Below are 26,536 nucleotides of genomic sequence, written 5' to 3'. Positions count from 1 at the left end.
AATAGATGGCTATCATGTGAATGAGAGTGGATTTGGAGATGAGTGTGTGGTGTGCGTGAAGAGGATAAGATTGAAATCATGCTGTCAAGGCTGCAAAAATCTTTCGATACACCCTGCGGATGATGAGTATGAGTATCGCCTTCATCCCATGTTAATGAGATGTCTTGGAAGGAGCATTGTTTTCTAATATATTACATTAGCTACACCTGCATGATGTAATTGGATTCAGTACACAACTGTAACAAAAATATGCATACAGATGCATGATCACAGATGACCACCATGTAGCCCTCTGGACATCTTAGAGGTATTACATACAATGTAATACAAAAGTGAATGAAAGAATAAAAATAGTGTAATGTGCTTACTGGTGGCGAAGTAGCTAAAATGAACCTTCTATTTACATAAAATTTCACACATTTTTTTCCATATATGAGGAAAAAATACTATTAAAGTACTGCTGTGATGACACAAAATGATCAAGCTCCAATCAAATGTGCTGCTACAAAACATCCAGTGTATCCCACAATAAATACCAATTACATTTTTAGACAATATTTAAGTTACTTCTGCATTGTATACTATTAGATTGATCAAGTGACCGATGCTTGCTGAGAAGTCAACATCTCTAAGTCTCCTGTTCATCCAGCAGTAGAAGACACCAACTAAAAAGTGACATTTATGACACCTGTACTTCGGAATGACATATAATGAGAAAAAGGAGAGTCAAATAATACTGTAATGATGCCAAGTGGCGCATTCACAGATTTTCCATAGTGCTTGTCATTCCCTCTTTGTCACAATAACGTGAGTGCATCTTTTCCTATCGAGACTTTTGTGTTTTGTTGCGACAAAAAGTACATTTGTTTGATCTGCTGCTCCATGTTAGATGGTTCATGTCAGGAGTGTCGTGCACGTCTGAGAGTGGAAATGAAGCTCAGAGTTTCCTCTGCGGAAACATCCAATCCTCGTGTTGCATTTAGAGGGGCTATTTTGCGTATGTCTCTTAGTGTGTGCTGTAATACAGAATCAGCTGGATTCCTCCCAGCTCATCACGGGTTCCAAACTTAGTGTCAGCACTCATTTGAGTCACTCTCATATGCTCTTCACAGTTTTTTGACTCGGATGTGTCATGCTTGTTTGCCTCTCCTGTAGCCTGTCTCTCACTCGCCATCTGTGCTTTTTAGACGTGGCTCACTGGCCTTCTCCCTTTGCAAGCTAACACGGTCCTTCATAAAACATCTGTTAGTAGGATGTAGCTGTTTTTTCTTGCATCTAACTCAACGGGTGCATGTTCTACTCGTGCTGCTGCAAAAGGTTTCACACCTTGGGGTATGCAGATCTGTGCAAAATCAATTTGACGTGCAATGCATCTTATAAAAATGGACTTTCTGTGCAAAAAATGACTTTCTGAAAAATGTTTTATCATTATTTGAATGACCACCTGGGGCAACAAATATAATAGAAGGGGATTTGTCCTGATGGAGGCCTGTGAAACGTATTCTCTCAGATTCTAACTAATTGAAATCTGCTCTGGCAGATGATTTAAGGTAGAAATATATGCAAAAGTCAACATGAGGTTACTTACTGCGTGCACACAGCCCGTCAGTGCAGTTTTTACTCTCCATCATGCTCCCGCTGCAGTGCTTCCCTCCATTCCTGGGTGCTGGGGCCTGGCACTCGCGGCTTCGCCAATGGGTACACTCTGTGCTACAGGCGGACCACTTCGCCCATTCGGTCCAGCCTCCATCCACTGGAAAGACACACAAGATACATGAGAAAACAAACCAACTAAGTGGGAATTGGGCATGACATACACTCTTCATACCACATGATATATTCAATAATAGCATATAATAGGTAGAAGTGCGTCATTTAGTAATTTGGAGGTTAATTTTATGGTTTCATGCCTGACTCATGGTGGTCTGGCAGCCAGAGCAACAAGTGCCACAATTGTGTCTGACATTTAATTAGCACAGTGGTCCTTACTCGAGTGATGGAATCAGAGCAATTATGGATCATATTATACCGTGTAGAGGTTGATATGCAAGTGAGCCAGTCACTAACTTACTAGGTCCTATTAAATCCCACTTTGTCTTCCCCCAGTGACTGTCAGCAAAATATAAAATATACAGGCAATGACATATACAGGCAATGACATGTAACACTGACATACGTTAAAAATGTATACATAAAAAACACATGTAAACTAACAGCAGCCTATTTTAGACTTAAGGAAGACAATCTAAACCGAGCTATGGGAAATGTACAGTACAAGTCAAAGGTTTGAACACACCTTCTCATTAAAGTATGAGCAAGTGTGTCCACATTTTGACTGGAAGTGTAAAAAAATAAAATATTGAAGAAAATAACCGAAATTAAATTCAATTAATCACTATGGGCACTTATATGCCTGTGAATATTCTCATTTATCCAGGTCACTGTATTCTCAGTGCATTCAATCGATCGCAACTGGACTGTTCAGGTTGTCTTAGAAGACGTTTCGCCTCTCATTCGAGCAGACTTGGTCAGTTCATGCTCAAAGACTAGGTGGGACACAAACCAGTCAGACTAGATAGGACAGGTCTAGTCTGAGAGCCTGGTGCAGACAGGAATGGTTGGCTCTTTAGTGGTGTCAAATGACGATTGTTAGGATACAATGGAGTGAGGCCTCTGCCCGCCAACGATGGTCGTTTGGGTGGTATCACCTTCGTCAGCATCCCATTCAGATGGAATGATGAGTACGGGCACTTATGTCTATACGCATTTTATAGGTAGTGTATATTCTGTATAAGGTTGTAGGTTCAAAATGCATTGGTGCATACTAAGGGTGCAACAGTACAGGTAACCCACAGTACGGTCCGTACCACAGCTTTTGGGCTATGGTTTTGGTTCACTTTGGTACGTTTTTCGTGCGTAATGAGATAAACCTTTTAGTGTTTCACCTGCCATAACCAATAAACAAAATACAAATATTTATTTCATTTATCATACTTACATGACGGCATGTCATTTCTGTCTCTACAATCATTCCCTGCTTTCTTGTGCACACAGGAGCAATCACATTAATTATATGACATGTCAAGACTGCCGTGTGTTTTTGACTTTCTGGATTATTTCCATGATTCTATGGATGTGTTTGCCCATATCCCTCCACTACCCTCAAAGCTTTAACCCTTAGGGGCACACTGTTAATGTTTAGAATGGTATTCCATGTGTCATCTGAGAAGCAACAGGACTTCAGGGGACTACGAGAAATAAGACAAATGAGATGGGTCATTCTAACCTGGGCACAATGTGGTGCAAGTCACTCTCTGGAAGGGTGGGCCTTCACAGAAGGCGCCGCCATTGAGGGGGGCAGGGTTGGTGCAGCTACGTGTTCGTCGCTGCCAGCCCCGCCCACACTTTGTGTTACACTCGGACCATTCCGTCCAAGAGGACCATCCGCCGCTCACTGATGTTCAAACACACACAAAAGCGACATAAGCATTCTTTCACTTGATGACGTGATGAAAATAAAATCATACAAATGGCAGCTAAAAAAAAAAGGATGAGTGACAATTAAAACCCCATCACGTTCACCTAACTCACCCGTTCCCCAATATTAAATAGGAAAATGACACTTCAATAGGGACAGCTGCATAATCTAATACAAGCACTGTATGAAAAATTCTTCCTTTACAAAGACAATAATAATGCTCAGTTTTGATTGCGTGACCACTGGATTGTGTTACCATAAACAATGACAGTCGCTGTGCTGCTTCGTCTTTTGGCCACCACATTACGAGCCAAGCAAGTATAGTTGGCCGTGTCCGAGAGCCTGGCCTGTTTGATTATCAGATCGTTATCAATGGTGATCAGAAAGTTGGAGTCCTGTGAAGGGTCAATGGTGTCCTCGTTCTTCAGCCAGTCCACCTTAAATGAGACACAACATCAATATCCAAGCAGGTAAACAGAATATCACAGTCAGCTTACCATCCTATACTAACACTATTAACACAAAAGTATTGAACCATGTTCTTGTTTTTGTTTGTTTGTTTGTTGTTGTTGTTTTTCCTTTTTACAAAATCTGCCACTGTTAAAGACTCTGATTTGTATATTTATTTCTAAGTTTATTCCGCACTTTCTTTTCTTTCCATGCAACTTTAAATCCACTTAAACTGGTTAAAATCCTGCCAGTGATAAATGTTTCACGTTTACTTTTTTAATTACAACACAATTCGACACTGCAATGCGCACACACGTACACCGGCTCGCCTCGCGCTCACAGGTTGAGCGACAAGGACAGAGAGAGTGTCAGCGTGCAGTGATGTGCCTGCTCACACAACAGTAATTATTGCACGTTGTGGCTCAAAATCAGCCATTGCTACCTCAAAACAAGAACCAAATATAACTCCATAGATGTGCACCTCCAAAAAACGCTACTCATTTGGACTGACTGTTGTAACGCTGCCCATCTCCCCTCAACCAATGTATACTATGCACAAATAAATAATCTCTGTGGTGGTGAATGACTGTAAAAACATGATATGCCACTGGCTCCCCTGTTGGCATACAACATGCTGACAGGGATGATGATGACAGAGAGTTTTACCTCAGCAGCAGGCATGCCCTCCGGGGGGCGACACTGCAGGAGGACCTCCTGCTCCAGTCGTATCTCCCGCCCCAGTGGCTCCTGCTCGAAGTTTTTCCTCAAGTCTACAGGGGAGAAACACAGACGTAATCACTTGTTAGTGAAAGTTGCTTTGTGACGAGCGAATGACACCCAGCTTATCACTGACATATACAGTACATACACACTAGTCAAAAACCTCTGGCATGCTGTCATTTTTTTCCTTCACAACATGACTGTCAATCACACGGCAACACACACTGTCAGGCGTGATGACACCATATTAAAATTGCAGATATATTTAAAGGGATAGTTCGGATATTTTGACATGAAGTTGTATGACATCCCCATTCGCAGTGTAGTACATCAACAGTGACTCCCCCCCACTTGGTCCCATGAGTCTAATTCTGGTCGGATTTCCGTGAGGAGGAACGCAGTTCCGCTTAGTTGCTGGGACCACTTACTGTAAGTAAAGAGTTGGCTTCTCAAAGAAATATGCGTTCAAAAAGGTAATACATTTGCGTCACAAAAATGCCTCCTCGAAAAAATCAGACCTCACAAATCGCTCGGAGTTATATTTGTCTCCCAACGTCTCCCTGCTCACTGTCGCCTGTGCATTCTTGTGTATGTGATGAAAACGCTCGCATCTTTTTAAGCGACGGAGCGCCGCGGCCATCTTGTTTACGTGTGTGTTCCAAAGCGGAAGAAGAAGCGAGCGTCTTCATCACATACACAAGAATGGACAGGCAACAGTGTGCAGGGATACGGCCGAGCAATTTGTGAGGTCAGATTTTTTCAAGGAGGCATTTTCATGATGCGAATGTATTACTTTTTGAACGCATATTGTTTTGAGAAGCCAACTCTTTACTGAAATGACCCAGCAACTAAGCAGAGCAACATTCCTTGTCACGTAAATCCGACCAGAACTGGACTCGCTGGACCAAGTGGGGGGTGAGTCACTGTTGATGTACTACATTGCTGATGGGGATGTCATACAACTTCATGTCACAAAATCCGAACTATCCCTTTAAGACGACAAAAAGTTGCCACAGTACTGACATGCGATGCGGACGTAGGCACGGTTGCTCTTGGTGGTTCCAGCCGAGCTCCAGGCTACACATTGACACCAGTAGTCCTCCAGCCCAAACAGCTCCTCAACTTGGGTCCTCGACACCGAGATGTCCACCTCCCTCACCACTAGACCTGCAGAGAAATAAAGATAGAGAGCTCATACATATAAACAATGAGTTGGCTGCAGGCCAAATGCAGTTATAGTGCACATAAAACCTTGTAGGAGCTAATGGATCATGTAGTTGAAAATGATGTTTGTAATTGAGTATGCTGTTTAGGTCTGTAAAATACAAGGTGACATTGCTCTGTATGTATGAGTGTGTGTGTGTGTAGTTATGTTTACTGGATATCTTTGATCTTCACCTGTGACCTGGTCCAAGCTCTCTCTGGTGACATGGTCATTTTGATTGACCCACTCCCCGTTGCACTTGAAGTAGATCTGAGTAGCTGGTGACGCCCTGCACCGAAGCTGAACAGGCCTGTTCTTCACAATAAAAGCATCCTCTGGTTCAAGCAGGAATTCTGGGAGAGGTTCTGCTGGTGCTGATGGATAAGAGTCCGGGAGGACCTCGGCATCACTGTAGTCGCTGCTCTCTGAATACAATGACATGGAAAGTGGTGATTAGCATGATTGTTGCTCCTCATAGAGAATTGAGCTTGTAAATTTGGACTGTTGTGCTGTGGTTCAGCCTGCTAGAAATTTTGGCAGTAGAGACCTTCCAGACTAGAGCAGTCCATGTTTCCTAATATGAGTGGATGACTTTCCCTGGACAGGTCTGGACAGGTCTGGACAGGTCTCTTTCTCTGCTGACGTTATCAGGGTGACGTGATGTTCGACACACACACAGCCCTGACTATTCTGCAAAGAGCTTTTACTGGTGGAAGGGTCACTATGTGTCTGTTCTTTATACTTGCTATTCATCATAGACGTCATGTGCGTCTTTAGAATTCACTCCTCGTTTCCACAAGGTGGTAATTTTCGTTCAGTTTTGTATTGTATTGTATTGCGTTTCTACGGTCCCGGAATATCCAACCCACATTTTATTTCATAATTGGCAAATTAGAGTATTGATGATGCATTGATGATGTGAGTTGTACCGTGGTGGACCAAACTGATCTGTACAGCTTGGGACCGTGGAAATGTCAAACGGCATATTATCGTTAAAACGTTCTCAGTCAGTGCAAGCACAGTATTTTTAGCAAACTCCAAAAACGTATTCCTTATACTGCTCCAGCAGTGCGTGAACAACTCTGTTAAATCCATCTTTACGTGACCGTATTGAAGCATTTTAAACATGGCAGTATCACAGTGCCACAGCTTTAACCCCCCTATAGCACAACTTTATGGGGAAAAAAGTGTGAAGACAAATATTTGGAGGCTTTCAACAATGAGACCTGGGGCAGGTGAATTTGCATGGTATTATAAATGTATCAAGCTCAACGTGATCAGTTATTCCACAGCCTTAGAACAAGAGAAACTACTTAGAGATACCATCTTCTATTTTAGGAATGTGAACACTTCCCCACCAACCACCCTCTAGCCCATTTTTCCCCCGACAGACTCTTTGCTCAGACATTAGAGCAAAGCAAAGCGGAACATGGAAAGTGATGGAAAGCAGAATTGTAGGTTTGGGAGGCTCTTACGCCAACATCAGCAGGGATTTATGGGATTCTAATGAATAGAGGTATAGCAGAAGTTCTCTTTTAACCCAAAGTCACCCATTAGTCAGTCATTTTTTCAGAACCTCTCTTGACATAAACACCTCCATAGAATTCCGACACAAAGATTCAGCACTCACAGAATGTTTTCACTCACCTGTGAGTGCAACCTGAACCAGCGGGTGACACTCAATACCATGTGATGTGTCAGCTCCCATGTGTTAAAAAATGAAGTGGCATCATAAGCCACGCATAAAACATAGAATTTACTATCCTCATTTCATGGCACCCAAAAACAAGATCCGTTCAGCACATTTATAATGTGACACAACCATTTGGCTTGTGGAAAGCATAAGGGGACAAATGTGAAAAGGTGAGTGGGCCAGTGATGCATGGGAGAAATAAATGAATGATGTATACATATACAAGTCTGCAAAATAGCCAAAATATGCTATAATAATAAGAATAATTATAATGTAAACAACAATGCGTGTAATGTATTTTTTGCTTTAATATCACTACAGGTAAGTCTGAAAAAGGCGGGATAGAGATCTATACGCGCAAACCAGCCAGTGATGCAAAACGACGAGTCAGAGCTTTTCTTCCTGTCACTCACGCACACTACTGACCTGGAGTAGTAACAAAAGAAGAATAAGTACTTATTAGAGTTTAACACAAGGCTAGCTGGAACAGCATTACGGCAGAGGGTAACAGCTATAAACAGGAAATTGGCAAGTAGATTAAAAGAGAGAGAATAATACAACCACTACACAGACCAACTACACTGTGAACGCACACATCCAAAGGACACACAAAAGACAAAACAGATGACCTTGGTATTTTGTTTGAATGTGCCACGACTTTTTCTATTGACTCTAATTCATTACTTTTCTCTATGGAGATTTTTTTTACTCACTCAGTGATGACCAATTTAGCTATAACATAAGTTACATAGATTCAGAGGTCCACAAGTTATGTCATAAGTGAGTCCAGATGCAGGTGTACACAAGCATGAAAAAAAGTTAACGCATCTGAACATGGACCACAGTTGTCATGGTGCTTCTATCACACCCTCCGTCCTCTTGCTAGAATGTCGCCTCCAGCCTTTCAGACTTTGAATTCTCTGTCAATAACCAATTGTGTTGCTCCTCCCCACCCTTCACCCACGCTCTTTCTCTTTGCCCAGCATTGATTGTTCGGTGTTCAAACATCAGCTGTAAAACACAGCCTGTCACTCTTCAGACACGGGGAGAGGGGGCAGGAGGAGAATAAGGGGGTGTGGGGGGAACCAGAGACAGACGAACAGAGTGAGATGGTGTTCACTTAAGAGGACGAATGGGAGGAGAGCCCTGCGTATTTGGATAAACCTCTTACTTCATGTGCGTGACTGTGTTTGTGTGAATGCTCTGGAGTCTGCAGAGACACACTTTAATTAAAACACTTTTAGATTATGGAGGTAAGAGAACGACAGACAGCTTCTTTCTCTTTCTCTTGCCCCATCTCTCTCAGGGATAATGGAGCTGGGACATTTTAAGTGGACTCTGTATTTTTGGGCCAGTATACAAACATCCATCAGCCCTCAGCAGCCGGCAATTTTGGAAGGCGACGAGGAGCCTTCAAGAAAACAACTCTTTGCAGCGTGCACAACAAGACTTGTATTACTCTAATGATAGACAACAGACAGCTGGAAAGCACAAGGTTGTGCGTGCCAGCCTATGTTTATGCAGTCTCCCTTCTGATTTCATTGTATGATGGCCCATGTCAGTGTTAACCACAGGACTACAACCTATTTGTGATGGCAGGTTTTGTGTGTGTGTGTATGTGTGCGCGTGCGTGTGGGCTAATATGCATAATTGGACATGACCCATGTGCATGAACAGTAATTGTAATGGCCGCTATAGGAGAGAGGAACACACTTAAACAAGATGGCCATGCGAGCATCTTCATCACAGTCGACAGTCCGCAGGGACACGGCGGGAGACAAATATAACACTGAGCGATTTGTAAGGTGTGATGTTTTTGAGGAGGCATTTTCATGATGCAAATGTATTACTCTTTTGAACGCATATTGTTTTGAGAACTCTTTACTTAAATGACCCAGCAACTAAGCAGAAGTACTTTCCTTGTCACGGAAATCCGAGCAGAACTGGACTCGCGGGAGCAAATGGGGGGTGAGTCAATGTTGATATAGTCCAATGCTGATGGGGACGTCATACAACTTCATGTAAAAAAAAATCAGAACTCTCCCTTCAAGAAGCAGCGTTACGGTGCATACTGCCATTTACTGTATGGAGTAGTAACGACACGCTACATTCACAGACAGTCCCTTTATATTGTGTTCATGAGCAGGGCCGAACAGGTAATGCCAAACCTATTTCTGGCAGGCAAAAAATGAATGTATGGGAAACATTGCATTTGGACACAATGTGTCACATTTTTTTTATTGACAAAGGTTATATGAAGGGTACCTTTTTAGCAGTGCACCCTTGCATTACGGTACCGAACGTATTGGGTTGGGGCACAGTCTGATGATTGGTGGGTTGTGTGGCCTCTCCAAGATTAGAAATAAAATAGATCAACGAAAGTATGCGTGAAAACACTGTAATATGCACACAAGGCCTGTATTTGGTAATGCCACTTTGTACAGAAACACAACATACTGTATATATGCATGCATGTACCTCCATTTTTAGCATGTAGAGGAAAACAAGTGTTATTTTAAAAAACCTGTAAAAAAACCATTGTTAAACCCATTATTTAATCAAAATGAATAAGTAATATTAAGACCCTCTTAACAATAACACCTCATGGTAGGCAGAAAGACAAAAACAGATTAGGGTTTCCTATTCTAAATTGTACTATAGGATACTGTATCACTTGGTGGCCTATCTTAATTAAAGGTGAAACTAAGGCTGTGTGGCACAATGCAGAGAGTCAGTGCAGTGTGAGGAGCCTTTGTGTGACAGTAGTAGAGCACACCCATACAAGAAATAGGAGTAGCAGAGGGAGTCTGGACCAAAGTGACATGAAGAGATGACAAGACGTCTTGGTCAAAGCTGGGTCAAGAGCCACTACAGTGGAGCAGAGAGAGGATAGGGCTATGAGGAACCAGAGTAGAGTCTTTGAGCATGTGCTCAGCATGATGGTAAAACTGTTATCTTTCGTCTCAATGTCTCATGTGCACGTAAACGCACACAAGACAACAGTATTTTTCTGAGTGTCAGCATTCCACCCCACACTCAAATGTGCAAACTTAGAAGCAGTCAAAGAACAGTGAGACATTAGAGTAAAGAGCATGGTAAGTAGGTTTTCCCCCACTGTCATATTTCAGGTGTCCTGCCAGGGTGTACAGCAACACACAACAACAACACATCATCCATCTTCATCCCCTCCTCTTTCTGACATTAAAATGCTTCTCTTCTTCCTCCCTTGACTGCAGTTTCCCCTCCCGTCTGTTGGATTCAAAGCTTGTCTCAGCTTCAAATGGCTTCAGTAAACACACAAGCACACAAACAGGTACAACAACGGTCCGTGGCTATGAAGCACAAGTGACTCACTGAGGACAAACAGCTGTGTGGACAGGAACCCAAAGTCCCTGTTTCAACAAGCAGTACAGTAAGGTTTAATTTGATACAGTTTGTAACTTTTTGGTATTACCAAATATTGTGGGGAGCATCAAAAGAAGTGATCCATTACCACTTTCTGGCACACCTTTGCCAGCATGTTACAGCTTGAGTATTTTAGAAGAGTTGTACTTACACATTCATTATTATATACTATTGGGGCTGCATGATTCTACAAAATATGTGAAACACAATTTTGTGGCTTCGAATTTAGATCTCTGGGTCGATTTTTTTCCACACAAAGGCATGTATTATATATAATTATTATTATAATTATTATTACAATTCTTATTGCCTTGTTTTGCTTTACAGAAACTTCCAGTGGGCTTTCTGACATTCTTCATTGGAGCTGGGTGATGCAGCTCGTGAAAAAAATGTAAAAAAAATCTTCATCATTTTGAAATTACATCGTGTGTTAGCGTGAGTCGAGATCGCAATTTTTTTCCACCGCATGTGCAAGTAACTTATGTTGGAAATACTAACGTACAACTCCACAATGAAAAGAAGCGTATGACAATTTGGTCAAATGTAATTTTCCGCTTTCGTCCACACTTATAGTACATTTAGATAAACAGAAAACAAGGAAACAGGTGTTTTTGCTCAACTAAAGACGCTGCTGAAAATCAACAAGGGAACACGAGCACTAAGGTAGCTGCTGAATATAGAGCAGGCAGGTGGTGAAAACAAAAGCATAAACAAGCTCCTGATAGCCAAGCAGGTAGTGCAGATACTCACAAAAACTAGCGAGGTTGACCGGAGAGTAAGCACACTGTACAGCAACAAACTAGGCACAGAAATGTAGCAAGCAGGTGAGGAGCAGAGAACCAGCAACCAGTTTAAGAACAAGCATCAGGTGTGTCAGGGTGACTCCACCTCTGCGGGGAACAGCATGCACTGCAAAAGATGGCAGAGAGGCGGCAGCAGGTCGACGACACAGAGCATGACACTTCCTGTGTGCGTCGTATTCCGGTTTCCAAGGCTTATCTAGACTTACCATGAAGTGGAATTACTTCTACCAGTCACTTTGGAGAATAAGACAACAAAATATTAGGAGAATGTCAACTGGGTTGAGTCTTGTCCGTCCAATATTTAGATATTATGTTGGCTTGTTGTCAAAGCTCACTTCTGGTTACGTCAGGGGCGACGGGTCGGTGACGTCATTGTTTTTGTGTCGGCTGTCTAATACGAAAACGATAAGCCGGCGTTGTCAGATTTTCCCACGCTGGAAGCCGTTTTCAAAAAATACCGTTTCAGGGCACTCAGAACGCCATTTCCGTGTGGATGAGAGGCTGACACGATAAAATCCTTTGCTATTATGAACTGAAAAAACTGCAGTGTGGCTAGCCCCTTAGGATTTGGAGAGCAGGAAGTGTTTCTGCTCTGTGACAAAGCTTTGACGACCCATGGTTAACCACTGCCTTATGGTGACTTTCAAGAACCAGTACTGCTTTGTGACATATAGTATTAACCTGAATAATATATGTGTTCACAACTGATATAAAAGAACGTTGCTTTTAATGATAGTTACAGAATTTGGCCAAAAGGCTGAGACCCAGTAATACTTATAAGGAATCGCAGCGGAACACACGCCCACACGCACACACATTGAGACACACATAGCCGGAGGCAGATTGAAGGAGACAAGGATGGATGGAGTGAGACAGTCTCTCCTTGCCTTCTTTAAAGGACAATTACATTGAGTGATTGACATGCCAACTGACCTCATCATCACCAGCCTGTAAACAGTCTGCAGGGGGCAGCAACAGGAGGGAAACATATACCGTACGATGGAAAACTACAAGTTAAATTCTAAATGACGAATTTGAAGAAAAAGTACAATTCATGATTGTGTGTTGGCATCAGGCAGGGTGTGAGGTGACTTGAGAGCAGGTCGCACGCACCATCAACAAGGGCCGACCAAGTGTGAAGATTCATGCAGTTAGCCCATCTGACTGAACACACAATTACAGTTCAAGCAGCCCTGAATACTGGCAGGGAGCGGCTCAAGACATCTTTTAATAGAAAATTCACTAACAAACAAACACTTCATCATGGTTGCCGAGAGACAGCGGGAGGCGGGAAGTAGAATATGACGTCCCGCTACGAGTGGCACAGATCTAACACTGTGAGTCCCTGTGTAAATGTCTCTGACATGATGGCTTTGACAATTTCTTGTTTGGGTACTCTGATACTGTCACCAACATGAACACCACATGAGCACCACATGGCTCTTTCGCTTTGTACTCGCCACGATGGTGCCAACTAACAGACCTCATCTCTAGCACAGGCAGGTATACACATTAAACATGCCTTCAGTATGACTTACAACTCTTCTGTGCCTTTACTATAGAGTGGGAACTTCATCAAGTTCATGTTAGCAGTAAAATCATCCCACCTTTGAGTGGCTCTATCATGTTAATGAGGATGCATGCAGTGTGGTGTGTGAACCCCCATTGGTTGTTCAAGTAATGTGCGTAATGGAATTGGTGTGAGTGTGGGAAAAAGGCACACACTGGGACTGAAAAGGTATGTGTGTGCGACAGAGAGAAAAGAAAGATGGAAGTGACAGGAAGCTTGAAAGCAGATTGGCAGTGAGGGAAGGCCGAGCAGGCAATGGAAATGCAGAGTGACAGAAAGGCTTCACTCGTCTGTCCAGGCATGTCTGGGTGGTGAGAGCGTGCGAGAGGACACATACACACACACTGAAAAATCAAGAGCCCATTTTCAAATATGTTAGCTACAAGGTGTCTTGACCTTAACCAGGGTTCCAGACTGAATAAATGGTCGTATTTTGGGACAAAAATTTGAGACATTGCGAGTAAATTATTAATCTACTCGCACATGTGCGACCAGATAAAAGTATGCGTCCCGTATGGAGTAGACAAGGGACACACTTTGTCCCTTATTACCATGAGAATGAAAAATAGTCTGTAAAATACGGAGTCAATTGAGGAGGGCTTGCCGTCTATCAATGCCAGTGTGTGTGATCACTCACCATTCAATCTCATTGACGTTCGACTTTTCTGGCGTATTCGTTTACACACTGCCTTGCTGGCGGCAGCAAGCTAGGTAGCCAGTTTTTCAACTCAGCAACCTTTGGCATCAAAAAGAGGCATTTGCCTCCTCTTCCAGTAAAGAAAAATAGTCTGGGACTGCAAAACATTACACAGCTTATACAACTTTTAAAGTTGGAATCTTTTTCAATTTGACCTGTTACAACAACATCATTTGACTAACAAGTGCAGAGTGCATGTGTAGGCCTACTTTGAAATAATTGAAACACTGAGCTATGTAGGCCCGTATTTTGTATAAAATCATAACGATTTAAAAAGATCAGCATTCACAAATCCGCATATTAGTGCTGTCTGCTCAATAACATTTACATCACTTGACTCATGACAAGCAATTGAATAAGCTTGCGCTGAATTAATGTCATTAATTTGCCTACTGGTGATGTTTGTTGCCATTCTACTGGTCCTGTCCTTGACTGTCTTTGCAAAGAGAGGTTTTTCTTTTTCTGAATAATTGGAGAAGAGATGCTCTGATATTCTTATGAATGATTCTTTCATGTATTCTCCATCTGTGAGCGGCTTCTCCCTCCTTATGATCTCATGTGCAGTGACAACACCAGCAGCTGTAGTTGAGTTTGGAGTGTTCATTCACTTCTTCAAAGTATGTTTGCTCTGCTCAACCTTCCGTAGTAGTTCCAAAATCGCTCTCTTATGCCCATCTGCAGTTTTTAAAAAAAAGCTGAGTGCTTGTTTTGAAAATGTCTTTTCAACGTTACATTTTCTGTTGTTTGCTAATTTCTCGCCACATGTCAAGCACACGGATAAGCCAGTGTCACTGGCAGTGAAGGCAAAGGAATATGTCCTTTCAGAATTAAACTCTCTATTTTCTTTCTTTTTCTTTCTAGGGACATATTGATGGTTATGAATAGCTTACCGTGGAGGTAGCATACTCACATGATGTCTTTTTCGTCTCTCACTGCACACATTGGCCCTTGCTCATCCAATCAGCAGTCAGAATGCAGTCTAGATGCATTCATGGACTTGCGGCGAGTCAGATATTTTCAAACTTTTCAAAAATGTTCATTTCCTCCACTTCTGTGTAAAAAAAAAATCACTGAACTTGGCGTGGGAGCCACAACAGGGAGGCTTCGAAGCTGCACGTTACCGACCCCTGGCCTAGCCTCTGGTCTTTGGACTCCAAAAGTGACTTTTTCACCACAGTGACATTTTGTCTTTAAAACATACAAGCAATGTAGTTGAGTTCGGAGCTCGGTTTTGTCCCATGGGGAAGCTACAAGCGGCTATCTGAAGTGTCCCTTTACAACCTTGCTCTCTTGTTATCATTATAGTAATTATGTATTGTCTTCAAACCAATACTTGTCTCAGTTGTTTAACAAAGCACGTACTTCATCCAGCTTTAAAATAGTGGTGCTATTACAGGGGTGTCTAACAGGTTGCTTGTGAGCTAGCAGTAGAACGCCAGCTAATGTTGAGTAGATCACCAAAGAATATTTGCTTCCAGTCTTGGTATTGTTCAATCCGGACATGATTCTGGTATTTACTTTCCAAGTCGATTTCGGTATGGCTTATAAATTTTCTGCTTGCTCTCCTAAAAATGTTAAGTTAGGGGCCACTTTGCTCCTTGTGAAAAAAGTTATCATGGAGTCCTGCCTTTAGCACGGCAGTCACAACTTAAATAAAAGTATACCGAGGGACAGATTGCATCCCACCACATATTGAGCCCGGCTGTGTATGTTCTTTAGACATAATGTACAACTGTTCTTTATTTTTGCATAGCATTTCCCAAAATCTGTTTCACTGTGTCTCTAATAGGCGACGTCATTTTTTTCATGGGACACAGAATTCGTGGCTGCACCCCTGCTACTGGCTATATGGTATGATATAAAAAAAAGGAACCACAAAATCACCTTAATTTAGACAATTTTACTTACTTTTTCAAGACAACAAAAATCACTCGTGAAACTTACACAGGATGAAAGAGAGACTTTGGGTGTGAGAGTACATTGGTTGAGCTCTAGCAGGACTTCCAGGTAAGTGAGAAAGCACTTGGCGAACCCGGTGTTTTCCACCACTGAGAAAGGCTGGTCATCTCGTCCAATGAATTCAATTATTTTTCGGGTTATTTGCTTAGCCTTCTGTCACAAACATACGGGCGAGTGTTGTCCATATGGCTGCGTGAGCTGCCGTTTGACTGATGATCACAAACTCACCATACTCCGTCAAGTGTTTGTTCTTCAAATGCCATATTAAATTAAAGCTTTTTACCGTACTACCCCTGCAAGATAGTTTTCATGGTGTTGGCAGTTACGTTCCACATGGCATATGTGATTTGATGTTTTTGTTTGGGAAAGTGAGAGGAGGACGCTAACCAATACGTTAGTTAGGGCAAGACACTACGCACACAGAGATTGCTGCGGTCTGCAACAGTATTAGCCACAGGTGATCAGCTTTTGTGATCGCCGTTGAAAGACATCTATCAGCATATGCCGATCACGTCATTTTTCACGGAAATCGTTCGACTCTGATCGGTGGCCCTAGTGAGTAGTGAATCCCTAGTGAGTAAATTTTTAAATGTGTGAGTAAGTGAGACTGCAAGATTGGCAGCACTAAGGGGATTTGCGGTTGTGTTGTAGTGGGCCCAGTGACTGGTGCTACCAGTAGTTGTGGACGGTGCACAGGCATGGGGCGGGCTTCATTTTTTTTTGCCTGAAAGTGTGTTCTGTTGCGGCTAGAGGGCGCCACCCCTGCGGAGCTCATTAATCATAGCCCATCAAAAAGTGGCCCTGCGCTGTTTGTGTGTGTGCCCCAGAGACCTCCTGCTGCATGGGAACACGGGAGAAGGCAAGTAGCACAATCAATCACTATCCAATGTGGAGAGGGAGAGGCTGGGAGAGAGCGAGGAAGAGGAGACACACTGGGTGAGACAATGTTGTTTTCCTATTATCCTTTAGAAATTACAGAGCAATGTCGCACTTGGAGGTCAAACTACTATGTTAGACGTGTGTGTGTGTGTGTAGACATAACTGTACAGTATTTGTTGTGTGTAAGGCGCCACTGCTTGTCTCCTTCAGCACTGCGCAGCTGCCTGATGAGTGTTACACAGAGTGGCTTGTTGCCATGGTGGGTCTTCACATGGAGCCCAGTTCTCTAGAGGCCTGCAGTCTACACATCCATTAACTATAGCCCACAATTTTTTTTTTTTTTTCCTGCTTACCTTGAAAGACTTGATCTGTCTCTCTGTCATGTATTGTGTTTTTGAATGTTTGTGTGTGCACATAAACATGGTGAAAAGGTGAGTAGTACACTCAAAATTGGGGCCATTTAAATGGGAGTAATTAGATGAGAATAAGAGCTGCATTCCTTCCTAAGGGCAAGCTGATTATAGGTCTCTCCTTCTGAGCCCCTGTAATTACACAAATGCCCCCCCCACCCCACCCCACACCCCCACTCTGCTCCTCACCCACTGTCCCACTGTACTCATCACAGGCTCTGTAATAAAGGCACCCTCCACCACCACTAACCTATCTCCGTAATTCAAATACACTCCACCTGACCTTCTCTTACTCAAGTCACTTTTCATTTATTGCTGATGGAAAATGCTTGCACACACTGGCGCACACTGAGGGGACAAAGAGATATTATCAGGTGATTATGTCATTCTGATAATACCCACACCCATCCTCACAACTAGCACCAACACATCCGCCTTTGTTTATTGGTGTGTTTGCGCGTGTGTTTTGACAAATGTCAATCGGCCCCGACGGCCGCTGCCTGTTGACAACTCTTGCCTCGCAGGTAAATGTGTGCCGTTTCCCAGCCCACTTTGGCGTCCCTCAGCAATGTGAACACAAAGGAGGGGTGGACTTCACAGCACATGACCTCACAGTTTACAGACCTTGTCAAAACCAGTAAGTCGGGGATTCCAGCAAGATTGGAGACATACAGAGACAGCAAAATTACACATTCCTCACACTTGACACCCTAAATTGTTGCAAACAACCAACGGTTAGAGGTCCTGCTCCTCTTTCATTTGTCCTCTGGCATCAAATCAGTGTGGGACAACAAAGAGTGGGTCTCAGGATTGCGAGACGCTTTGGAATGACACACACAAGTGCCTGTTTTAAGTGTGTCTCAGCTGACTTGAACTGCTTTGATAAGCAGGTGATTGTATGCAGAATGCTGGTGCCAGCAGCTCATACAGTGGGTTGTACAGATAAATAAATACTGTACTCTCAATAGAATTTCAATTCAGGGGCTGCATGTTTTGATGTCTGCCCTCTGAGGGGTGGGGGGCATGACAGAAAATAATTGAGAACCACTGGATTAGACTGATTTTCAATTTAACTGGATTCCTGGAAACATTTTGGGGAAAGCCTTTTTCTTACACAGTGCAAAATCCATAAGTGGATGGATGAGTTTGGCGTAGAAGAACTTGATAGCCCGGACGTCAACCTCACCAACGCAACAAGCCCTGACCTCAACTCCATCAAACACCTTTGGGATGAACTACAACATTGTTGAGCCAGATCCAACCCGATCCAGATCATACCCCACAATTGTTATTTTAGATGTGTAACCCGCCCTGTTTCGCACCGCCCGCACCGGGGCTCGAACACAGGACCTTCGCAATGGGAGGCGAGAGCGCTGACCACACGGCCAAAAGCCCGGACTGTCGACCGAGTGTTCAGCGCAGCTCTTAAGGCAGAGGGAGTGACCAACGTACACTTGCACATTCTCACAGGCTGGCATCCGTTACAGATGACTAGACAAAAATGTTAACAAAGTACAAGAAAAATGACAAAAATGCTGTTAGTCAATGGAAAACGCTTGATATATTCTTCAGAGTAGTATTTGTGTCAGTCATAGGCACAAATATGCATCCAAACATGCACAAATATGTGAGGCAACGGCTTCAAAGCAATAGGAAATAAATGTAATAAATAATAAAATAACATATAATAAATACAATATGAAATATACATAAAATCCATCCAGCTGACTTGGTCCAGTCAACGCCCAACATCATAATATCTGGCAGGTGAACAAGGACGTCTGGCTAACTAGCAAAACAGCGGCGTGCAAGTCCAGGTGCAGTTTATGACCAGATGGAGCAACAGCAAGGACAGCCAATCACACGTTAGCAAGAAACGGCAGGGCCAATTGATGAGCTTGTGGGAGGGCTAAAGGTAAACAGTCTTCGGCTTCAGTGACTGTTTGACTGACAGTCACTTCCATTTGATATAGTGTAAATTGTTTTTGGACAGTAAAAACTGCAGGGGACCAAAAATGCCTTTTGAAAAGGTGCAGCGGACATGCCCCAACTATCCCCCTCCCAAATTACATCCGTGGGACCAGTCAGGTTTGTTGTTTTGTTGTTTCTTGTGTCCTCTGGGCTTGTGCATACCCAACACTTGGTGAAGATGTGGCTTCGATAAGACGCAAGAAGTGAGAGAAGGTTTGGCATAAAACTTCACAACATATGTGTTTTTCATTATTTGATGCTACAAATGTGTTTCCCCAATGATAGCAAGCCAACTGGCTCTAACTTCCCGTACAAATCACATCAGACAATCTGAACAGGTGATAATGAAGAAAGAGGGGACGTGTTGATTAATCGAAGGAGAAGACGAACGGATTAAAAATGAAAGGTCTTGATTTCTCTGAGCTTGATGAGGACGGATCCTCAGAAGGGAGTGGAGACAGAAATAGAGGTAGTCAAAGAAAGAACTTCCTCTAAAGGACGGGAAAATTTGAGCGATAAAAGGGCAAGTACAGGGAATCTGGTAGCTGGGAGGATCAGGGTGTAAGTGGGTGGGTATGAGAGGAAAGAGGGATGATATGTTGATGGAACAAGTGAGAGAAGAGACAGAGAGAGACAGAAACACTCCCTGGGTGCAGATTAAGTGCAACTCTTGATCACTCTGAGTATGTTTGTACTATGAGTATTGGCTATGGTTGCCACAGTGGCTGGTGCTATTAGAGAAGTCTGCGGCTGTAATGTGTTGTGACAGGGGCTGCTTCTTGTGACTAACTACTTTGGCAGGAGAGCTTCTCTGTCATGCTAATGAACAGATGAGCAGATGACCCGGATTGACGGCGGATCGACGTGTTGTGTGTGTGTGACAACCCAACACGCACACGCACACACAATCACACACGTTGTACACACATACATACTACAAAAAGCGCGGGTTAGGCAATGTGAGGAGCTACACGAAACGACAGCAGAGGGACAAACAAAGTGAGAAATAACACGCCACACAAACAGCACCGGGTTTGCGTCACTATGCTCCCTCATTACGTACCCTTGCATCAAAGAAATCCCAAGACACATTCATTTAGCTCCTTTCTGTGTGTGTGTGTGATCTCAACACAAACACCATCTACAGATTAACACACACATCCACACCCTTCCACAAAGTTTACTGACGATTTTTTCATTCATAATCCAGCTAACAGACCAACAGACATGCAGCAATTGAAAAGACAAGTGAGAAAGTGACTAGGGAAAATGTCAGTACTTGGAAATAGAAAATCAATGTGGCGGAGATAGATGTAGTTTTAGTGGGGAAAAACAAAAAGCAGAAAACGGAGAATGGAGTGATTCAAGCTCTTTGTCACACTGAACGCTGTGTGTAGTCCAGTGCTAAACTGATGTTTTTCGATCATTTTCCTTTTCCTCGTTATCATTTATTTTGCATCGAAAGAAGGATTGAGCGACCCCCGCCCCCCTTTTTCTTTTTCTCTACAAAAGGGGTGCAGAGGAGCTCATCTGCTTGCACTTGTTTGTTATTCTCTCGTGGATGTAAAGCTTTGTTCTTTATGTGGTTTGTCTTGCTTTTTTTAAGTTCTGGTGATACAGCAAGAACAAGATGCCATTAAAAACATCTCAACCCCAGGGGAAGTCCTACAAAGGGAAACAATAGCTAAAGCATCACACTGACTTTTAAAATGTTCATGGAAGAAAATCTGCATGCAAACTAAGATTAAGAACGTGTGAATTAGGGGCGTCACGACATCTCGTGTCACAACATCTTGCGAAATTAAAACCTGACGTTTTTCGTATGGAGAAAAACTGCCTTGCGAGAACAGGGCAGCCAGAAGCCAATCAGGCAATGCGCGAGGCACACTGGAACTGCACATTAGGTGCTTTACATACACTATTAACCTTGCAATCCAACCTACCCCGGTGCTCCCAGCATCCACAAGTGACGTGTGGCTGTTTTTTACATAGGAGTTGAACAGCTGCCGCCGTGTTAATTCTCCAAGTTCGTATCAGAAATGAAAGTCAGGCGTATCGGTGACTATCTATTGGAAGATAAAGGCTTAAGTGGGTGTCTTGCTTCATTAATAATGGTATTGTGGTGACCGTAACTCCGCTTCACAAGACACCTGATACGTAGAAGAGATCTTCGACACGGTCGCTATATTTAGCGAGTAGTAAAAGTGAAAGACAGAAACTGTTTCTAGCATCATGCATTTTTTCTGCACTTAAATACAAGGGTGAGCAAAGGTGAGCGGGAGTGAAGCTCCACCTCAATACCACCGTGCAATGCAGGTCTAACAGGTCAAACCCCTCCACAATGCAACCCAGCTCCTGACCAGCGACAGAGCCAAGAAGGCAGAGCTTGGACACATTCCTCCATCACCTGCCTGGCAGCACCATGCCTTACTGTCCTAACACACATGGGTGTCCAAAGTGTGGCTCAAGGGCCATCTGTGGAACATGGCTGATTGCAGAAATAAAACAAACAAAAACACAGCAAAAGTGGAAAAAGACCAAAAAGGCATCATGTAACTAGAAAAAAGTCAAAATGATGACACTAATAACTAATAAAAACACATAGATTTGTCTTAAAATATATGTATAACTTTTTTTTATTATAAATAGTTTTTTTTTTAATTATAACACACAAATTTGTCTTAAAATATATGTACAACTATTTTGTATTTTTTAAAATTTATTATAAATATCAAAGGACAGCTGAACATCCACGATGTGAATAGACAAAGACAAGTAGATAAGACAAAAACGGTGAGCTGACATTGTTCAACTACAAGCTGGAACTATTAATGCTGACACTCCAAGCATTTCAAGTAATGCTGCAAACATTTGACAGACTGAACGAATTGCCTGTGAGAAAATGCACGTCACGAACGGCAATTCCGCATTCTTACAGAGTGAAACATGACATATTATCAGAAATATTGCATTATTATGATGCACTATTATTTATTATTATCATAACATTAAAGGTTCATTTGGTCTCAAAAAATGTTGACAATAATATCATTCAACGTCAATTTGTGGGACAATAAACATTTCACTTGCATTGTTTTGTGACTCGGTTAAATAAAAAAGTTGGTTTTCTCAAAATGAATGTTAAAATCTCTTCTCGTCTCGTCCTCGCGGACCTGATCTTGTTCACCATCTCGCCTCGTGAGTTGGGTGTCTCGTGACACCCCTCGTGTGAACTGACAAAAACATCTATTGCATAAAAAGGAGCTGGTGACATCCCTGAAAAGGTGCCTGCAACTTAAATAGTCAGTGAATTTCCTCTAAACTTGAAATCTTGTTATGTTTCAGTTTAAGACATGAGTTCTTTCCCCCACTGTGATGAGTCAGCATTCAGGTGTCAGTCATTCATGAGGCTCTGTCATGCAGCTACAGAACATGCCCTTGACCTGGAGAAAACATGGACAACAAAAACGAAGGTGCTAAAGCCCATGTTCATTATCAGTACAGTTTGGGACAGACAACAATAATAGCAACAAAGAACAATGATCAACATACATGCAACACACAAATAAATAAATATACTAAAATAAATATGCAGGTGCCTTGTAATTGGCTGGCGACCAGTCCAGGGTGTACCCGGCCTCTCGCCCAAAGTTAGCTGGGATAGGCTCCAGCATAACCCTGCGACCCTAATGAGGAGCGGCATAGAAAATGAATGAATGGATATGCAAGTGACAGCTAAACTTGCGCATTCCAGTCACTACGGTATGTAATGGATGCCAGATTGTGCAGCTCTGCGAGAGTACACAGGTAAACCTCACATCGCGGTGACAGCTCAGACATTTAGCTCGATGACTAGCGCTCTCGACCCCATTCAAGCCCAGGCGGAGTGCGTGGCTAGCTGGACCAAGTGGGTTACACCTATGCCACAATGTCTCTATTTCGAAACATATTTAAGCCACAAGCACTTGTTCACACTTTTACTGCATACTTTATCCACCTGTCGACAAAATGTTCGTAGGGTGGATGTTAGTATGACTGCTGGCTTTGTCCGCTGTTACATGTTTTGTGTTTACACATTCACTGTGCATTAGTTTACCTGAATGTTTTCTGATCCACCGTTTCTCTCATAAACCATAGGTGGGCCAGAGTCGGGAGGTCAGTGACTCATAACAGCATTTGTTTTGTTTTGTTTATGCTGACAATGTTTTCAATAGAGTGTGTTTTGGCTTTGTGTGGCCTTGCAAGTCATTTTGTCTGGCTCCTCTCGGCCTGTCCCATTCTCTGTGCTGGTGAAGAGGTTTGTGCAACCCATTAGGATGATGAAGAGGCCTTTCATCAGTACACACCCTCAGGCCAGGCACTGACAGGAGCTTTACCTCGACAAGCCTCTCAAACACACCGCTCGACATGAGACAGCACCCAGTGAAGAGGTCCGCAGGCGATCCTCACTCACGGTCGGTCGTACACGTAAACACACACTTTCACAAACTCATACAGACCCTCAGTATAGCAAAGAAACAAAACCATTTTTGTTGTTTCTTTCCACCTCAACTCTTACAAGATGGGACACCTGGCACTATATGAGGGAAAAAAAATGTCTTTTGCAAAAGTAAATACATTACATAAAACATAAAAGCAAGACACTACTCTACTCTACTACTCCTTATCCGCAAATGTAAAAGAAAAAGTGTGAAGAAAATGTTCCAACGTGTGGTTGAGGCAAAAACACCTGCACATATACTATTGTATTGTATGATTTCATATTGATGCCTGAAAACATCATAGGCAACAACTGTCGCTGCAGACTTCAGCAGAGGCCATGGGCCAGGTGGTCCGACGGCATTCCGTGTTATGGCGTTTCGTAGTTTCAAATACACTCCCATTAATTATTTTAAAACTTAATTTTGTTCCGTAACACAAGACTTTCTTGAGAACGAGTTAGACAGCACGGCAGCGGCGGAAGAATACACTGTGCTCAATATTGGCAGCAGTTACATCAATCGCTCGACTGTCGCTACCATCAAGGATAACGATCGTAATGTAACATCTACGTGAACGTTGTAAGGATCACAAGGAGGTGGTCGATCAACAGTCCCCTTGTGGCAAAAATAAAGCAGGCTATTGTCAGCCAAACCACACCAAAACAACATCAGCAAACTGTCCTCTCGTCTTCCTCAACGTGCGCAGGCACACATACACATGCAAAAACACACACAGTCAGGACTCATGTCACGTTTACGGAGTCGTAAATCACAAAAATCTTCAACCCTACATATAGCTGACAGGTCCCTACGGTATCCTTGAGCATGTTAAAGGTTCTGCTCCTATGAAAACGACAGTCAAAATGAAGCAGCGTAGTGCTTTTTTGTTATGTTGTTTTTTATTACTGTGTCATTTAATTGTTGTATTGTTTTTAAGTCCGTATTTCATGTCCTTCGTGAGGTCTGTGTACAGTGTGAATGACTTCCTGTGTGTTAACCTAGGAAGGAGTTAAGACTTACACTAAAATTCGACATTTGCTGTAGTGCGTAGTGGATATTTGAAGTGGGACAAGGGCATGCCGCAGCTGTTCTCTGAGGGGAGGCTCACTGTCCCCACATTTGAAAACCTCTGTAATAAACCATTGTTCAGCTACAGTATATTCAATCATGAAATACTTTACTTTTTCTCAATAATATTGTCTATGTAGTGTAGTTTCTGAGACTGTGACAAATAGCCTTTGGTAGTGGTACATGCACTTGTTAGGTTACACTAGCCACTACAGTTCAGCCCGTGAGAAGGAGGACATAGGACGACTCCAGACAGAGAAAGTCTTGACTAATTTCTCACTCAGTATTCTGATCTATTTTTAATCATTTCTGCACATAGACTAATAGCATCACGGCTGGGTAGGGTTGGGTCCAGATGGGCAACGTCATTCATCAAATGGGCAGAGCAAGAGGAAGACAGGCCATGACGACAGGGCAGGAAAAAAAAGACAGGTATAGAGGGAAGGGGAAAGAGACAAAGATAAAGTGATGGTACAAGCGACGAGTGGAAAAAAAATGAGGGAGAGAGACAGAAATTGATAAAGACATGGGGTGAAAGGGAACATGAGCCAGAAAAGCCACAGGAGGCAATACGACCTGCTTTCATAGGAGCCGTATTGATTATTTAAGGATGAAAAGCAAAATAAAGGGCTCTGCTTAGAGAGTAGATAAATTAACTCACAATAGTAGACTTGCAAACAAAACTGGGCCAAAGTAATAAACAAAATATTTTGCTACTTTTCTTTAAATCTAATAATGGTGAAAGCAGGTGGTGGCAGCTGCTTATTCCATTGCTAGGATGACTAATAAAGTCTGATGGATAAAAGGTATGACAGGTCGGGAGTGGGACTGCCAGGCTAAATATATACACAAACAGCACTACCACATAGCATATGGGAGACTACTTGATCTGATTAAATGTTATTCTATGTGGGATTTATGGGACAGACTATGGATTATATACAGTATGGGTGATTTATTAGACAGACACATTTTATGGAGGTACTACGTTGACTCAAAATCCTTCCAGTGGTCCCATATTTGCTATTAATGTCTCTTCTGTTGTTGTTGCTTAATTTATTGGTATATATGTTTATGTTTCTTATGTTCTTATTCTTTCTTGTGTTGTCTTTCTTTTCTTGGGAGAATGAACAGAATAAGATTTTCATTGCATGGTATTACTGTTGTTTTACTATGCACATGACAATAAAAGTCTCATGAATCTCTTGAATCTTGAATCGATATCAACAGCAACCATAAACACAACTTGCTACATTGTTAAAATGAAGTTACCTGTACACCGATTGGCCTCTGTCCCAAAGAGCAAACCACCGTGCAGGTTCTTAACACTGTGCTGGTATGCAGTTTCCATTAGGGATGTCCCAATCTTGATATTGATATCTGATTCTGGGCCGATATCAGCAAAAAAAAATATCGGATTATATCGGCCTGCATCTCAAATCTCCAATATTGGCAAAATAAAAACTAAAACAATGCATGGTTTGTGCTTTTCCAACATTTCACACTACAAAATAAATAATAAAAGTTTTATGATTCGTATTCATATCAGATCGTTATCGGCCGATATTCAAGGCTGCAATATCGGTATCGTATCGAAAGTTAAAAATTTGTATGCGGACACCCCTAATTTCCATCGTCCACTTATACTAAAAAATTGTGTGTCTGTGTGTGTGTTTGTCTGTCTGGGTGGTCAACCGAAGTGTACAAAGCACGAGACGAAGCGCTCGTCTGTTGCACTACGGGTACAT

At 42.6% G+C, this 26,536-nt stretch overlaps 1 protein-coding gene across 3 annotated transcripts in view; it reads right to left on the bottom strand.

Moving 5' to 3' along the window:
* Nucleotides 1-26,536, bottom strand: part of unc5b (unc-5 netrin receptor B) — a 58,791-nt gene that overhangs the window by 15,290 nt on the left and 16,965 nt on the right. For 2 of the 3 annotated variants that reach the window (XM_054799750.1, XM_054799749.1), the window contains exons 2-7: nt 6,047-6,277; nt 5,672-5,815; nt 4,595-4,698; nt 3,735-3,915; nt 3,287-3,454; nt 1,589-1,753 (exon numbers count right to left, since the gene is read on the bottom strand). In XM_054799750.1, coding sequence (XP_054655725.1) covers nt 1,589-1,753; nt 3,287-3,454; nt 3,735-3,915; nt 4,595-4,698; nt 5,672-5,815; nt 6,047-6,277 — 993 coding nt within the window. The remainder of the gene's footprint in view (nt 1-1,588; nt 1,754-3,286; nt 3,455-3,734; nt 3,916-4,594; nt 4,699-5,671; nt 5,816-6,046; nt 6,278-26,536) is intronic. The other variant, XM_054799751.1, reaches the window with a different exon arrangement.

Source organism: Dunckerocampus dactyliophorus, chromosome 14 (assembly GCF_027744805.1).
Source record: "Dunckerocampus dactyliophorus isolate RoL2022-P2 chromosome 14, RoL_Ddac_1.1, whole genome shotgun sequence".
NCBI classification, from domain to species: Eukaryota; Metazoa; Chordata; class Actinopteri; order Syngnathiformes; family Syngnathidae; genus Dunckerocampus; species Dunckerocampus dactyliophorus.
The sequence above is the reverse complement of the archived record's forward strand: the minus strand, read 5'-3'. Positions and strand labels throughout refer to the sequence as shown.